We start from the raw sequence: 18656 nt of genomic DNA on the forward strand, positions 1-18656 counted from the left end.
GTTTCCTTGGCAAGATTTCAAACGGGGTTTGCCACTGCCTGTTTCCTAAGGCTGAAAAAGAATAACTGATGCAAGGTCACCCAACTGGCTTTGTGCCTAAGAAAGACTAGAACTCCCAGTCTCCATATGTATTGAAAGAAAGTATTAAGGTAGCTTCATATGTATACAATAAGTGCATAAATTTACGTATGTCCTCTGTTTCTTTCTTTGTTCTTTTTGTAATACTGTGAAAGCCCTAATGCAGTTTTGGGTTTGGGCACAGGTCTGCAACCCGCAGCTCCGGAGCCGCATGTGGCTCTTTCAGCCGTCTCCTGCGGCTCCCAGTCCTCTGCCATGTGCAGTCCCCCCCAAAAAAAAGTGGGACTAAAAAAGTTCAACCAATCAATTCAAATATGCAGGGTAGGTGCATATCTCGCCTTGGCTCCACTCTTCAGTCAAACCCTGTTCTGCGCATGCGCGCATGTACGCGCATGCGCACACATTTTTTGCGGCTCCCAGTTTTTCCTTTTGTGCGGGAACCGGTTCCGAGTGGCTCTTTCACTGTTTCAGGTTGCTGACCCCTGGGTTTGGGTTTGGGGTTTAAAATGAAGAAAGGTTTTTATTGTTTTGTTTTACTTTTTATATATAATATTTGAGTATTGCTTAAAGTTAGTAAAATATCTAAACTAAGAAAGGTGTTTTCTCCCTCTAGTGTTAAAAAAAAAGATTGAATTTATACACAGGATTCTCTTAATATGAACTAGGATAGAGATTAATCAGTCAATAAAGATATATATCATTCCCCACAGCAATGCCTTGGTGGAGCAGTGGGCTAATGCCTCCTTAAGTAACACCAGCTGCCTGCAATTAGTGCAGGTTCAAGTCCCACCAGGCTCAAGGTTGACTCAGCCTTCCATCCTTCCGAGGTAGGTAAAATGAGGACCCAGATTGTTGGGGGCAATAGGCTGACTTTGTAATAATGCCGCTTGGGTGTGTGTGAAAGCCCTAATAAGCAGGCATATACATAGAATGAAGGCTACTGCTAAGTGTGTAAGCCGCCCTGAGTCTTCGGAGAAGGGCGGGATATAAATGGGATTAAAATAAAAAAAAATAAAAAAAAATAAATGAAAACCAGAGAAGGTCAAATTGATTCTTTTATCCAAAGATGAGAATAAATTTAACCTTGCTTCTGTTTTGAAATTGCTTCCAAATTTTGTGCTTGCAATGAAAAAGAAAATGAAATTTTGTTTTTGTTAATTACATAGGTTTATTGTTATAGAAATGGTTTGTACATACGGTTGAGTAAAAGCAAAACACTGTGACTGTAATGTTGTCTTCTACTGTGCTAAAGAGAGTCAGAAGTTGGTGCCTTTTTCTTTTCTCTTCTTTTCTCACACTATCTTTTTTTCTTTTCCCTCCCCCTTTTTCTACTTTTCTATTACTTTTTAATTTTTTCTTCCTTTTTTTAAAAAAAAGAAATAGAACTCCCAGTCTCCAGCCTGGTGCCTTAGCCACCAATCAACTCTAATTGAAAGTGCCACTTCATTTTTGGGGACTTTAATGCTTTATCTCCCCTTTTCCACTCATCCTCCTACCCCATTATTCTTTATTCAATATTCTTCGTGGGGATGGTATAATAAAACACTTTTTCTCATTTTCCTCTAGACTCATCGTTCTATGACTGAGAATGGCCCTAAACCTCCTCGACTCTAATGGATTGTGAAGCCTGAAGTCCAAGTCAAAGAGTTAGGACCACCATCTGAATTAAGGAATGTAATGATGAGCACCAACTTGAATTCTGGGCCCTTTTTTGGTCTCTTGTAATCTCTGCTTCTCCCAGAATCTTAAACAGACCTATCAAAGTCTTCCTTTCAGGTGGTTTCCAGGCATGTCAGCTGACAATGTTACTATATGCAATAATTATAGTGACATTCATCAACTGCAGGTGATTGGATACAGCTTGATCTTCATAGCAGGCTTATGTCTCAATGTTGCATCCCTCTTGATCTTCTTGTACTATCTGAAGCTCAAGTCAGTGGTAGCCATCTACATGTGTAACTTGGTTGTGAGTGACCTCCTTTTCACCATATCTTTGCCCTTCCGCATTTACTATTATTACATGGGGGAATGGCCCTTTGGAAGTTTCCTTTGTCAAGTCTCAGGTTCCCTCTTTCAAATAAATATGTATGGTAGTTGCCTCTTCCTGATGTTCATCAACTTGGACCGCTTTATTGCTATTGTCTACCCACTACGCTGGCGCCATCTCCGGCGTCCCAAAGTGGCCCGGCTGCTCTGCTGTGTGGTTTGGGTACTAATCCTGATAAGCTCTATTCCGGTTGCGGTAATCCACAAGACAACTCCATGTATTAAGCAAAGTGGAACAAATTCTAAACAAAATGAAATTACTGTGTGCTTTGAAAGCTTCAGTAAACATTTGTGGCAGGGCAAAATCTTCGGTCTGGTCATTTTAGCAGAGATTTTTGGCTTTCTCCTCCCTCTGACCTCTGTGACGATCTGCTCAATCCGAATTTTTCAGAAACTATGCCAGACTCGTGGGACCAAGACCCTGCGACAAGAAAAGACCATTCGCATGCTTGTAGTCAATCTGGTCATCTTTATCATCTGCTTCGTACCCTACAACACCATTCTGGCAGTCTACGGGATGATAAAAGCCAGTGTGATTAAGACTGATTTAACCATGCAGGCTTCAGTGCGCAACGCCCTTATCATCACTATGCTATTTGCAAGTATGAATTGTACCCTGGACCCCTTGATCTATTATTTCAATACAGAAGGCTTCAAAAATACTTTGAAGAAAATAAGAAGAGGGCAAGCTTGGGATTTTGAGATGGGAACACTTCAGTCTCGAGCAAGAAAAGTTGGTTCCTACAAGGCAGCAAATGTTAAGCAAGACAGTAATCAATATCCAGTTCAGAATTCGATTACTCCCTGTGAAGACTTGCCATTTGCTTCCCCTCAGATATTCCTGAGTAGCTCCATTGAAGAGTGAAATATAGAGATGGGGGAACTATCAAGCTTTCGGAATGAATTGGCCTTACGGAAAGTAATTGCCAGAAACATTTGAACAAAATATGAAGATTTGATGCACTTAAACACTGTAAAGCCCAATCCTGTACAGTAAGTATTTCATATTTCAAGAACAATTTCCAATATTGATTTTGGAATTTATTTTCCATTTCCCTTCCATAGAGCTGTCTGATATTCATATGAATGCTATAAGGTATTTATGATTAAAATCAGTCAATTCCAGCTTCAGTTCAGGCTCCCAATGGTGTAGTATCACTTGCTTCAGCAACCGGCGTCAGCATGAACCAAGAAGGGTTGTGGTCCATGGGTCACACTGTTGCAGAAATACAAATTGCAATTGCTATACTTTTCTCCAAAACCTTTACACCAAAAATATATATTAGCTGTTTCTGTATCCGTAATAACTTTACATTTTAATGACATAATTCTTTTTTTCTTTGAGCCTTGGGGAAATAGTTTACAAATACCTAAAATAAAAAGCCAAACAAACAAAAACATATCCCTGCATCACTCAGCATTGGTTTAAGGCCCAGTGCTAGGCAGAAGGCATTCAGTGAATAGGAAGTTTCAGTGGTCTAAAGGAGAGAGCAGGGGGGGGGGAGGCTCAGCTAATCTCAATGTACACATGTTGTACTTTGCCAATAAAGGTTTATTATTATTATTATTATTTGAATTGGAGAGGGACAAGGGGTTTTTTGCACAGCCGACCTTCAATTGCAATGGACTAGAGTGGTAAAAGGTAAAGGCAAAGGTAAAGGTTCCCCCGCACATGCGTGCTAGTCGTTTCCGACTCTAGGGGCCGGTGCTCATCTCCGTTTCAAAGCCGAAGAGCCAGCGCTTGTCCGAGGACGTCTCCGTGGTCATGTGGCCGGCATGACTAGACGCCAAAGGCGCACGGAACGCTGTTACCTTCCCACTGTAGTGGTCCCTATTTTTCTACTTGCATTTTGACTAGAGTGGAGCTTATAGGAATTATTATTAAACCCCTCCCCCAAACACACACACAGTACAGGTAATCCTCCACTTACAACAGTTCATTGAGTGACTGTTCAAAGTTGCAACGATATTAGAAAAGGAGACTTATGACTGTTTTTCACACTTATGACCGTTGCAGCATCTCCATGGTCACATGATCAAAATTAGCTGCTTGGCAACTAACTGATTTATATGTATGACGGTTTCAGTGTCCCGGGGTCATGTGACCACCTTTTGTGACCTCCTAACAAACAATGGGGAGGCCAAATTCACTTAACATCAGTGTTACTAATTTAACAACTGCAGTGATTGTTAACACTTAACAAGAACTGTGGCAAGGCTGTAAAATGGAGCAATATTCACTTAACAACTGTCTTGCCTAGAAATAGAGATTTGGGGCTCAGTTGTGGTCATACATCAAGGACTACCTGTACATACGTTGAATGCAAACACTGTATTTCTTTATGTCAGCTCTTGCCACCATAAAGGTTTTATGCAAGTTGTTCATTAAAGCCTGTTTAAATCTTCCATGAAAGAGTAGTATTACATCTAGAACATAATGTTCAATAAAAAGATATTTGTTGTTCCCATTTCCCCACAACGTAGCATAGGTCTGGGAACTTTTGGCTCTCAAGTATGAAAGTGGCAAACTCTCAGTACTCATGCTTCAGAGAGAAACAAAATACCATTTCTAATTTAGTAGCTAGTTTGACCCATACCTCTTCCCAAGTAAATATTCACTGGAAGTATTATCTGAAAAGGTATGAAGTATGGTTTATTTATTATAAACATGCCACAGTATCAAAGATCCAGAATGTAAATGGCTTTAAAGAGCCTTGGTGGAGCAGTGGGCTAATGCCTCCTTAAGTAACACCAGCTGCCTGCAATTAGTGCAGGGTCGCATCCCACCAGGCTCAAGGTTGACTCAGCCTTCCATCCTTCCGAGGTAGGTAAAATGAGGACCCAGATTGTTGGGGGCAATTAAGCTGACTTTGTAATAATGCCGCTTGGGTGGGGCCGAAAGCCCTAATAAGCAGGCATATACATAGAATGAAGGCTACTGCTAAGCTTGTAAGCCGCCCTGAGTCTTCGGAGAAGGGCGGGATATAAATGGAATTAAAAAATTTAATCTCACCAAAGTAACATCCACAAACATGCTATACCAAAACTCCTTACTTTGCAAGAAGAAATAAAATTTTGATTAAAAATAAAAATTTGAACACCAAGCTTTTGTGTCTTATTCTTGAGGACTTCCATAATGTATTTTTACTATCCTGTCATGTTAATTCACTGCAAAAATATGAAAAATCTATGTATGTATTTGCAGAACGTTCTTACTAGGATATCTTGAATAAGTCCCAGAAGTAACAAAAGCACAAAGGCTCAAAAGAGAACTTATCTTGTTCCAGAATTATGGTGCGGGGTTTTTATATTATTATTGAACATAATGAAGAGGGGTGGAAAGTAATACTTAATTTCAGCCATGGATGAGACAGAAAGCAGTTTTAAACATATTTAGGATCTGCAGCTAGACTAGATTTTTCAGACCTATCTTTCTGAGAAGCCCAAGTTAAAAAAAAAAACCTTTTATGCTGTTGCTGCATAGGGCCATCAAGCATGGGAATCAAAAGTGACACTGTATTAGAGAAATATTCCCTGTTGAAAAAGAACATTTGCATTAAGAATAAAGAACCGAAGAATATAATGATATTATCCTTACTTTAAATTGCAGTTTGTCCACAGTTATTTCAGTTAAAGAGTGAAGCTAATTAAAAAAATCATTTGAATACAATATGGCTTTAATTTGTAATTTAAAGGTACACTTGACTCATTGTAGGACTTCATCAGTGATATCAGATTTGCTCTAGCAACGTTTGTGCAGAATACAAACAAATAAAAATTTTAGTTCCTATGAAGTTACTAGAGATTGTACATATTACTTACATACAATTAAAGAATTCCATCAATGCCCCTGAGATCCTCTAAACGTTCTTTAGAACAGAGGTCCCCAACCTTTTGGACACCAGGGACCGGTTCTGTGGAGAGAGGTTTTTCCACAGACCGGAGTGCGTGGTTTTGTGTGCTACCTGCATCTCGCAGATGGGGCTTTGCTTGTTTGTGCGGACCAGTTGCTGGCATGCTGTGGCCTGATACTGGTCCACGGACTGGGGGTTGGGGACCCATGCTTTAGAAGGTGAACCTTAATCACAACTATCTTAAGCCGTGGAGCAGTTTAGTCAGTCTTGTTCCTCTACTGCCACCTGGTGGCTCAGAATCTGCTGAAAAGAACAATCATCTAGGCAGGGGGTAGGCAACCTTGGCTCTTTTATGACTCTTGGACTTCAGCTCCCAGAATTCCTGAGCCAGGAATTCTGGGAGTTGAAGTCCAAGAGTCATAAAAGAGCCAAGGTTGCCTAGCCCTGATAGGCCCTAGGGTGAGAGAGTTGGAGACAGAAGTAACCTTCAATAGGCCTGAGAAGCATTTATAATGTGGGTCAATGCATTTGGTGCTATTCCAAGTCTTTATTCACTGTTTTCAGAAGACCTGGACTTGGAAGCTTATTCACCACACACTACATGGTTTTCTCAGTTACTATGAGTATCCCATCACTTTGAAAATAACAAAGAAGAATGTTGAAAAACATATTTATGGAATTAGAGGTGTCTGTGATTTAAATAAAGTAATTTTTAGTTGGCCAAAGGGTTTCCAGAATTTTTCTAATGGCCAGCATCATTTGGATGGGAACTGAACTAGTATGACAGATGAGAAAAGAGCTCTAGGAATAACAGTGAACAGTTTAACGAAGGTGTCGGATGAGTGTGTGTCTGCTGTAAAAAAGGCCAACAGCACGTTCGAGATAATAAGAAACAGGAGTGAAAATAGAGATGCCAATATCATAGTGCCTTTATATAAATGGTGCAATCACATCTGAATATTGTGTGCAGTTCTGGTCTCTGCACCTCAAAAAGGATGTGATGGAGCTAGTAAAAGTCAGAGGAGGACAACTAAGAGGATTAAGTGGCTGGAGCGGCTTCCCCATGGAAAAAGGTTGAGATATCTGGAGCTTTTTAGTCTAGAGGCGAATGAGAGGAGACATTGTTAAGGTGTTCAAAATTATGCATGGTGTGGATAAGGAGAAACTATTTTCACCTTTCCAAAATATGGGAAGCAGAGGTCATTGAATGAAATTGAATCCTGGAAGAATCAGGCTAGTCATAAAAACAAAACCACAATGTGTAATTTGACTTTGGAATTCATTCCTATGGAATCTGGTGCTGGCTACCTTGCTTGGGTGGCTTTAAAAAAGGGCTGGACCAATTCATGGAAGCCAAGAGGATCAATGCATATTGTCCTTGATAGCAGTGTGACTGTCTCTGAAGGTCTTCCACTGGGAGACTAGTGGCTTCCTTGTGCAGTTGTCGGCCACTGGGAGAACAGATTGCTGGACTAGGCAGTTGGGAATTTGATCTAGCAGGACACTGCTTATGTTGTTGGTTACTTTGTTTTACTTTGTTTTCTTTTGTGATATGAGCAACATCAAACTCATTCAGGAAAATAATACCTCCAAGAGTCCTTCCAAGTCTAATATTCTGATATGGGAAGAAAAATCAACAGGTCCAGTTCCAAGCTGGGAGTAAATAAAATGGAGGCTGCGTAACACTGGAAATAAAAAAAATGAAGGCTGCTTATGAAAGAAGGTTCCAGTTTATTGATGAGCAGAAACTGCAACAGAATGCAGTTCTGGGACAGCTGACCAATGGAGTCGAGAGTGGATGGATCTTTATAACTTCTTGATTACTATGGGGTCATGGTTGGCTCTATAGGCAAAAGGGGAAATGCAAATCCTAGGTGTTTGTCTGAGCTAATCTTGTCAACTTTTGGCTTGCCTAATCCTGTTGTTTATCAGGAGTTTCTGTTTGCTCTTTGCTTATGAATAGACTGCCCCAGTCTTTCTGTGTGGATTACCAAATCTGCATTTCTAAAAGTTGGCCTCCTGAGTTTCTGCTTGGGGCAGGGGCTGGTTTCTGCCTTTTAAGAATTGTCTCCATTATTCCTTTGGGGAAATATAATATTCTGCCTTTTTTAATAACCCCCAAAGTATTTCCTTCTCTAGGAGGGTGGGTGGGTGCTGACTTTCTACAATGATATTCTGTTAATTCTATATTAAGCAAAATATTTTCATCAAAGACTGTCAGGTAGATTGGAAAGTCAAGAAACTTAAAAAAGAAAACAATAGTAAACATAGAACTGACCAAAAAACTGCACAAATGAATTCACCAAGAGTTGAGTTCAACATGATGAAATCTTTAAATTTATTTTTTGTAAATGTCGTATTTTGTCAACATGGGGTCTGCCACAAGTGTTAGACATGAACTTACCAAATTCTCAATCACCATAAGAAAGCTGCAGAAGGTATAGTAGATTACTAACTTTCTCCTTTATTTTAATGCACCATCTAAAATGATATCAAGTCTTGTTTAGCTGGCTGCTTTTATTTCCATGTATCCTAGATCTTTTGTTTATGGAATAGGTTTGAACAGAAATGGCTTTAAGATTTAAAACTCTTTGTTGCTTCCTTTTGTATACTGAGACTAAGTTGAATCACATTCCAGTTTGGTAAAATCCAAACCTGTGGTGAAATGAAGCAATGAAGGAGAACAGATATTTATTCACTAGAGGCAGGTGGCTCTAAACTACTTTATCTCAGTTCAAACCTTCCCCTAATTTTGTGACAATGAATTGTTGAGAAAAGAAAAGGATAGCATTTTAAACAACTTTAGCATTTGCTTTTTAGCATTTGTAAATACCTTGGTGGAAGAAAGGGGAAGTTTTAGATTCAGAGATCAATTTTTCTGTCCTAAAATCAACATCACTCAGCATCAAACCATTATCAGTGCAGATAGTCCTCTGTGTCAGTGCAGATAGCCCTCTATTTCAACCTTTTCACCCACTGTACCACTTTTAGGATAAGGCAATATCCGAGTACCACCAGTCGCCCAGGAAGGTGTCAAAAACTTGACCCCAAAAAAAGGAAAAAAATGATAAAGTACAGGTTGTCTTCGACTTACAACAATTCGCTTAGTGACTGTTCGAAGTTACAATGGCACTGAAAAAAGTGACTTATCACCATTTTTCACACTTATGACTGTTGCAGCATCCCCAGGGTCATGTGATTTACATTTGGTTGCTTGGCAACTGATTCATACTTATGATGTTCAGTGTCCCAGGGTCATGTGATCACCTTTTGCAACTTTTTGACAAGTGAAGTCAATGGCCTGGGGGGGTGTGGCCAGCTCATCACTCATGTTACAGGGTTCCTGTGGGGGGGGGAATCTGTGGGTCTCTGGTGGAGGGGGTGGGACTGGGGTGGGTGCCTTCCTTCCCTCCCTCTCCCCCATTGTACCTTCCTTTCTTCTTTCCTTCCTTTCTTCTTTCCTTCCCTCCCTTTGTCCCTTCCTCCTTTCCATTGTCCCTCCCTCCCTCTCATTGTCCCTCCCTCTCTCCCTTCCCTTTGTCCCTTCTTTCCTTCCTTCCCTCCCTCCCTCCCTTCCCTCTTTGTCCCTTCCTTCCTTCCTTCTCTCTCTCTCTCCCTCCCTCCCTTCCCTCCCTCCCTCCCTTTCTTCCTTTTCCTTTTCTTTTTAATGCTGGCGCAAAGTTGAAACTTGTGCATTCAGCCCATACATTTAACTGTCCCCTTCCATTGCAGAACAAGAAAGGGGGCTTCGGGAACCAAAACAAAACAAACTGCCATGATTTCCTAACCCCCCCCGACACCCTCCTGGGCGGGTTGCTCGAGCTAAGCGGGATCGGGATGGCCAAGAAGCAGTATCAACGTGCAAAGGAAGAGGTGCTGCTTCTGGACAAACATTTCCCCTCCCCCGCCAATGCGCCTGATCCAACACCCCCCCACACCAGCAGCCCCCTCCCGCCAGCAAGGTGACTCTTCGGGCTGGCCCATTTTGTCCCCAAGAGTCCCCTTTCAAAAGAGGATGCCAAAGCCCCCGGCGCACCATCCAGGTCATCTGTCCCATCTCTGTAGGGCAGCTGCTCACCAAGATCCCCATGACATCCCTCCAGAGCCTGGAGAAACTCGCGGGGACAATGACGCTGCTGCTGCCACTGCCACTGGCACCCACCGAGGCTTGCTCCTCTTCCTCCTCTATTGCCCGCTGCCTCTCAGCCATAGTGCGGCTCAACACAGGCAAGTCTGGCCCCGTGAGCCCAACACACAATGGAGTGGGGGGAAACCCGGTGCCAGCCCACCGCCTCCCTCCCGGTCTCCTCACTGGCTGGAGCCACCACCAGGAGGCCACCGAAATGCCGGGAGCCCTCCAGAGCAGTTGGGGCCGGTTCCAGGCTCGCCGCCTCCCTCCCGCTGTCTTCATCGGCTGGAGCCACTGCCGGAAGACCAGCAGAACACCGGGAGCCCTCCGGAGTGGTTAGGGCCAGTTCCAGGCTCGCTGCCCCCCCTCCTGCTCTCTTTGCCAGCTGGAGCCACTGCCAGGGGGTCAGCGGAACGCTGGGAGCCCTCCAGAGTAGTCAAGCCCAGTTCAAGGCTCACCGCCTTTCCTCTGTTCTCCTCGCCAGCTGGGGTTGCCACCGGGGAGCCAGCAGACTGTCAGGAGCTCTCTGCGGAGGGTGTGGGACAATCCGGCATCATGCTGTGGAGAGGGGAATCCCAGTGGCATCCTCGTGGCTGCAGGCATGGACCACCCTGCAGTGGAGACCCCGCAGAAACCCCGCAGAAACCCCGCTCGAGCGTTCGGGAGGAAAGGCAGGGCTCCCTCCTTCTTTTGGCAAGCGCAAAAGACATCTGGACAGAACAAGCCTAGCCAGGTTCTGCCAGCCCCCACCCCCACCCAGATGCCCTCACCACCCCCAAGCATTTTTTTACTAACCTGCTTTCAGCTGCATTCCGTTTCTCCACTTCTCTGCCTTCGCCACATGTTTGTGGGACTATCGGTAAAAAAAAATGTTCCATGAGACTTTCTAACTTCTTGCAAGATTTCGCGAGAAGTTAGAAAGTCTCATGGAACTTTTTTTGTCCCACAAACACGTGGCTGAGAAGCAAATGGAGAAACGGAATGCAGCTGAAAGCAGGTTAGTAAAAAAATGCTTTTTATTTTACTGTTTTTTTTTACAGTGCTGTTCAACCCGTCCTACATGTACCACCAGCCAGGTGCTTGTGTACCACTGGTTGAAAAGCCCTTCTCTATGTTTAACAACTGCTCATAGTTGCAGCAGGTTTTCAAGCCCCGTGGGCTTGTCACGTCAGGGACAGGGGAGGGTGACAGCCAAGGGGCGAGCCATTGACACTGCAAAACACCCAGGGAATCCCTGACTCTCGGCCACTGAACGGCAGGAGCCCTGTCGGCAGTAGGCATTAAGGACAGCACGCAGGGGAGTGACAGGAGCGGCCCTACCTGCAACGCCATGCCCCTGAACAGCCTGGCAGTCAAACAGCTGATCCACACAAGGGATTGCACAGCCAGTCGGAGGAAGAAACCAGAAGCCAGTGTTGCTGTTTTTGAGGACGGACGCCGGATGCTGGCTAGCTGATTGGGGGGTGGAGCTAAGGGGGCTGACTGCATGTAAGGCATTGGGAGCAGATCACTCCCAGCACTGACTTTATTTGCTGTTATTTGCCGTCAATAAACACTGGTCAGAACGTTCCTGCCTAGCCAGCTACCTTGTCGACCAACATTTGTCATCTGTGGGACCAGGGCTGGTAAGGACTCTGACAGAAAGTCAGTGCTCCCTTTATTTGTTCCTCCCCATTACCCTTGTGCTTACTCAGGGAATGGCTGAAGGGACACAGGAGATGGCACCTGTGGGTGACAGAGGAGAGACAGCTGAGGTGGCAGCACCAAGTCCTGTTGAGGGAAATGAAGGTGATCAGCCAGTGGTGCGGCCCAAAGTGCATGAGGCTCGACCTGTAAGTCCAGTGAGCAATACCCAAACAGCTTCAGGGGTGGCACAGGATGCAGGGGCGTCAGGGGAATGGTGGCACAGTTCAGCTGTCACCAGCTTGGTTTTCGGCCCGGTAAAACCACCGGGTGCCATGGGCCCCATGATGAAGTGGAGAGAGAGGCATCTGACAGATGACAGTGAAGATTGGAGCTATTCCACGGCACCTGGACGATATACACTGGATGCTCTAAGGGACTGGTTTGGGGAAGCTGGGGTCCAGGATCCCTCCCTATGGCCAAGGTTGGAGGCAAGACCCAAGATGGCTTCGTGGCCACAACTGTAGACACAGCCAAGCCAGGCAGGGCCAGTCCAGTTCCATTTGGCCAGCCCAAGGTTGAGGGTAGGGGCTAGCCATGCTCCTCACACCCTGGTAGTAAGAGGCTGCCATCTGTGCAGAAGCTTGCCAAAATGTTCATCACACAGGTATACCGCCTGCACAGGGTGCCCCGGTGGATCATCTCGGATCGGGGGGTGCAGTTTACTCCCAGTTTACAGGAGTTCGTCCGTTCCATCGTGTCGTCACAAGGACTCAGCTCAGCGTATCACCCCAGTACCGATGGGGCAGCAGAACGGGCCAACACGATGGTGCTACACCTCCTATCAACAAAACGACTGGGCTGAAATGCTACCATTCGCAGAAGTGGCATATAATAATGTGGTGCACAGCAGCACCAGTTTCACCCCTTTTCGGGTGGTACATGGTCTGGACTTCATCCCAATCCCTGAGTGTTCCCAGTGGGATCCCTCTCCCTGTCAACCCCATGACTGGATAGCTCACATTGGGGGGAATGTGAAGAGGGCCTTAGTAAGAGCAGAGGAGGCTGCAAAGGTGCAGGCAGACAAGTAAAGGACTCCCCAAGAGGCTTTCCGAGTGGGGGACATGGTATATTTATTGACAAAGTACCTCTGCTTGTGGGTGCCTTGCAAAAAGCTGGGACTGAAATATCTAGGGCCGTTCCGGATCATACAGATCATCAATCCGGTAGCCATATGACTACAGCTACCCCGGTTCCTGGGGAAGATACATCCAGTCTTCCATTGTAGCCTGTTGAAGCCGGTAAAGGGAACCTTCTTGAGGCCCATGCCAAGGGCACTAGGGCCCGTTACGGGAGCCCATTATGAGGTGCAGGAGATACTGGACTCCTGGTTCTGGCAGGGACGGTTGCAGTACTTAGTGCGGTGGAAGGGATATCCTGTCACAGAGGCCTTATGGGTGGGGAAAGCAGATGTCCACGCCCCCGACTGGTGAGGAGGTTCCACCAATAGTGTGCCAGGAAGCAGGGAGGGGTGGTCAGCTGAACTGTCTGCCACAGTGAGTGACTGATCACATGTTTCTCCTTGTTTTCCAGGTGGAAGGGGCCACATGTCAAGCCCCATGGGCTTGCCACTTTAGGGAGGGGGGAGGGGGACAGCCAAGCAGCCACAGCCTAGCAGCGAGCCATTGATGCCGCAAAACACCCAGGGAATCCCTGACTCTCGGCTGCCGAACAGCAGGACTCTGACACAGGTGCTTTATGGCCCACAAAGTACTTCCAGTCATCATAAAACATTGCGGTCCCCCATCACATGACTGAATTTTGGGTGCATGGCAACCTATTTGTATTGACAACCAGTTGCCAGGTTCCCTGCTATCATATGTAGGAATTGGGGGAAGTCACCCCCCCCAGAGAAGGAAATATTTTGAGGAATATTAAAAAGGCAGAATATTATATTTTCCCAAGGATCTTAAAGGCAGAAAAGCAGGCCCAGTTTTTCTTAATAGCCCCAAGGAGAAACTAAGCAGGCCAGGTCTGTAGAAATGCAGATTTGATAATCCCATTCAGAAAGACTGAAGCCCCATTCATGAGCAAATACTACTGGGCAGAAGCCCATTCAAGACAAAATATGAAATCCCTTGCAGCAAAACTGTTAGCTAAGAACAGCAGAGTAATAGAATTAGAACAGCAACCCCTCACCCAAAAATCCAACACAGGATATAGCCATTAGCCACAGCCCCAGAGAAGCAGGACATGACCTTTAGGACAATAGGATTAACCCACCACCATCAGAATACCAAAAGGACATATTCAAAAGCTCAGATCAAAGTTCATGCCACAGGAACAGGAACAACTCCAAACACAAAAGCCTAAGAAGGTATAAAAACCCACCACTCCCAGCTCCATGTGGTCAGCCACCCCAGAAACATGCTGCTGTCTCTGAAGTTTCTGGCAACTAAATAAACTGTACCTTCTTTCCTAAAGCAGCCTCCATTTTGTCTATTCCCGGCTTGGACTGGACCCTGATGAAGATTTTTCTCTCAACAGAATTTAATTAAATTTAATACTTTGAGTTTATTTAATAAATCATTTGTCCTAAAATTGATGTAGAAATGACTTGACACCGTTCACAACCACCTCCAAACTAGGAATAAAAATCACACTTTTCTCTCTAAAAAGTCTTTTTATAATAATTCTTATCCTCATATATCCCTTATCACGGCAGGAAGAATTCCACCAACCATTTTAATGGATGGATTCTCACAAAGTAGCTTTTAGCATTCCACTGCAGAGGCATTTTATATTTGCCATTATTGTTGTTTATAATGATGACTGAAACTTGAGTTGTTTAGAAAAAAGCAAAAGGAAAGGAGATTCTTCTCATGCAAACTATGAAAATCCATCAATTGTATCCAGGTAGTTACAGAGAAGGATTCTTGTTTTGTTCATTGGATGTCTGAAATTTGAATTAATAATCAAGGGAAAGATGTTTTCATTTCAAATCTTTGTTTCTTTTATTAAAACAGCAACAGATGGGCACAGAATATTAAGTTCTACTATTTCACAGTTTTCATTGCTCTATATAGCAGAAGTATATGGGCACTAATTTCATACATTTAGTTCCTTTCTAAGAAGAGACTGATGAGATTAGTAATGTCTACCGTACTTCCATTAAAAATGTATTTGTCAATGCACATATATCTGCAGCATATTATAATCCATTTATTATAAGCAAAACCTCTTAACACTGATTTCCCAGCAAATTTCAGGCTTAATCCAATCAACAAATTGTTTGTTTCCTGCCCACCATTAAATCAAATGTATGGGCCATCAATTCTACTGGTTTTCAAACATAGGATCTCATTCATTATGAAATGTCAGCTCTTTACCAAAGGGAATTAAAAGAAGAATCACTTATATAAAAAAAATAGGTCACTATCATTTCTTAGTTCTCAAATCAGTTACGTGCATTGCTCATTGTGTGTGTCCTTCATACCTTCTAAATTCCTTTTAGTATGACTTTTATTCTAGCGCTCTGGTTCATATCTCCCCAGATGGTAGGTTGCCGTCTGAGAAAAATAAGGTCCTGCACTTAGGCAAGAAAAAACAAATGTATGGATCAACAGCAGTGCCTGTGAGATGAATCTAAGTGTCCTTGTGGACTCCTGCTTAACATGAGTCAGGAATGTGATGCAGCTGCCAAAAAAGCTAATGCATTCCTAGGCTGCATCAACAGAGGGATAGCATCAAGATCACAGGAAGTGATAGTACCGCTCTATACTGCAACTAGTGAGGCCACAATTGGAATACTACATCTACTTCCGGTCACCACGATACCAAAAAAATGCTGAGGTCTTAGAAAGAGTGCAGAGAACAAAAGTATATGGAGGCTAAATCGTAACTAGAATGTCTATGTATGGGACATCAGGTAGGTTTAGTCTAACAAAGAGAAAATTACGGGTGACATGCTAGCAGTTTTCCAATACTTGAAGGGCTGTCACAGGGAAGAGGGGGTTGATTTATCCTCAATACCACCTGGAGGGCAGGACAAGAAGCAATGTGTGGAAACTCATCAGAGGGAGATTCAACCTGGAACTAAGGAGGAATTTCCTGATAGTGAGAACAATTAATCAATGGAACACCATGCCTCCTGGAGTTGAGGGTGTTCTCTCACTGAAGGCCTTCAAGAAAAGATTGTACAACCATTTTCCAGGTTGGCATAATAAGGGCTCCTGCCTTGGGCAATGGGTTGCACTAGAAGACCTCAAAAAATCCCTTCCAGCCCTATGATTCTATCCTGTTCTATAATTCAGTCGTACAGAAACCTGTATCAGAGTCAGGAAAACCTTTGATATTCTGAAATAGTCCTTGTGCAGACTACAAGTTGTTATTGTCCTTTACGTCTAAGAGTCTCCAAGGGCCAGTCTGAGTTGGTGGATGGAGACACTTCACTCTCCTTGCCAAATGCTACAAGCTGCAGAATGTAAAGATAATTGATGGATGTTAAAAATAGCAACTCAAGAGGCAGAATGATGTAATGTACATCTATAAAAAAGACTTTAAAATAAATTCTAAACAAGTAAAGATTGCTTAATTTAATGAGAGAATTTCCAAAATCATATTGCCATTTTTTCCTTTTAATTTCATTGCCTTCCTTTTGCATGTGTATAATACATAGTATATAGTTAGTTTGATTTCCGGCTTCTGTCATTGTCAAAACTGAAGCTAGGTGGTAAATGCTAATAACATTTAAAAATAAAAAGTCCATAAACTGCTGTTTAAGCACTAAAATACTCTACTGTATCACAGATGCCCCACTGTTGCAATCTACTCCAATCATTAAAAGCTAGCATTAATGGTCAGGCTTGGATTTAGGAGAATAAATCTACACCTGACGGGCAATGTAAAATGTTTATTCTTTCTCTGACAGCTTCACAACCAGTTATTTTTTGACAGGGGGCAAAGAGGATTTGCAAGCAATTTAATCAAATTTTCTTGAGCTGATCAGTCAGTTAGGTATACTTCCTAACATGCTTTTTTCTTTTAAAAAAACATGTTTGTAATTGTTAGTCTTTTAATTTAAACCATACTGTATGGTTTAATAATAACTGAAAAGTAATGAGCTTTGATCCAAAATGGGTAGGCTAAAGATTTTCTTGTGTCAATATTCATCTCCACAATTATAGGATCCTACTGTCACCTCCCTGATCAAGAAGCCTGGGATGATCTTTAGAGAGAGAAAAATCAGAGACATACCTGTAAGGAGAGGAGCACAATCCTATAAAAAGTGCTTTTCTCTCTTTTAACCACTGGGAGGATACAGGTTCCAGCATAATTAAACAAGGTACCATCAGGGAGTGAGGAACCAAGACCTAGCTGAAGATATCATCCTTACTGAATCGACTGGAAATGATAACAACAATAGTGTTGCATTTGATTTAATGTAGTAGACAAATGCCAAACTAATCCAGAAGAGAAAACTTCAAAAGTGTGAAGGTATTCGTTAAAAAGAAGAGAGGATCAAGAGGCAAATCTGTAGAAGGGTTTGAGATGACTGAAAATTGAACTTGATAAAATAAATAACTCAAATCAGGAAAAATGAAATTTAGAAATTGCCAGATCTTAACAGAGAGGGAAGCTTTGTAAAGGAAAGAAAGCCATCTTTAAAATATGATAAATCTTCCTGACATGTGTAACAGAAGGTACCACAATAAACACAACCTCTCAAAAAAAAAATTGAGCGTGTGGCAAAAACATTAGGACCTTCAACAACAACACGTTTTTAAAACATTGGAAACAGCAATACATACGCTGTCGGACAAAAAAACTTTAAAGGAGGATAAGAAGTTTTCAGGAAAACAGCAAATTGTTACATCTGTCTGCATGGTGAAATATGAACTAAATAAAAATAGAAGTGACAAGAAAGTGAAGTAATAGGCCTATCGTAGTTACCAGAATAAAAAGGGACGCGGTGGCTCAGTGGGTTAGGATGCTGAGCTTGTTGGTCGGCAGTTTGGCAGGTGGAATCCCAAGTGCCGCGTAACAGAGTGAGCGCCTGTTACTCGTCCCAGCTTCTGCCAACCTAACAGTTCGAAAGCACATAAAAATGCAAGTAGAAAAATAGGGACCACTATGGTGGGAAGGTAACAGCATTCCGTGCGCCTTTGGCATCTAGTCATGCCGGCCACATAACCACGGAGACGTCCTTGGACAAGCGCTGGCTCTTCGGCTTTGAAATGGAGATGAGCACCGGCCCCTAGAGTCGGAAATGACTAGCATGCATGTGCAGGGGAACCTTTACCTTCACCTTACCTACTGTAGTTACCAGAATAAAAATAAACAAATCATTGGGTCCAGATGGTATCCATTCAATGTTTTCATTCCAAGGTGAATTTGCTGATTTTCTAACAAAAAAAGCATCACTTCTTCTTAAATCAGCATCCATCTCTGAGGACTGGAAAAATGGAAGAAAAAAAGGAATACAGGACATTAAACAGTTTAAAGTCTGTTCTACTACCATGATAACTATTATTTTTAAAGTGAAAAATGATGATATACATATCCAATAGAAGACCTGTAAGCACCTCTTCTCATCATCTAGACATTTTAAAGTTTTCGGCAATTATGTAGATTGTATAAACTGGTAAATACTGTATATTTAAATATTTTTTTAAAAATGTCTAACTCCTCATGAACTCACGAACATGCTTCTTGGAGTTGTGGGCGCTTCATCGCTGGAGGTTTCCAAGAAAAGATTGGACAGCCATTTGTCCAGGATAGTATAAGGTCTTCTGCTTCGCACATGGGTTGGACTAGAAGACCTCCAAGTCCCTGATGATAACTGGTTAAACAAGAAGAAGTAGAGAGTAGGCATAATGGACATTTTCCCATAGCTGAGTTCTCCAAGAGCTGGTGTTGGGACTAAT

General features: G+C 43.0%; 1 protein-coding gene across 1 annotated transcript; it reads left to right on the forward strand.

Annotated features, from left to right (window-relative positions):
* Nucleotides 1-1867: 1867 nt before the first annotated feature.
* LPAR5 (lysophosphatidic acid receptor 5) lies at nucleotides 1868-3101 on the forward strand (the record flags this gene model as incomplete). Its single annotated transcript, XM_083351918.1, has 1 exon — nucleotides 1868-3101. One exon carries the CDS (start codon nucleotides 1868-1870, stop codon nucleotides 2987-2989), a length of 1122 nt encoding a protein of 373 aa, XP_083208044.1. The 3' UTR covers nucleotides 2990-3101.
* Between the last annotated feature and the right edge of the window lie 15555 nt (nucleotides 3102-18656).

Source organism: Vipera ursinii (genome assembly GCF_947247035.1).
Source record: "Vipera ursinii genome assembly, chromosome: 2".
NCBI lineage: Eukaryota > Metazoa > Chordata > Lepidosauria > Squamata > Viperidae > Vipera > Vipera ursinii.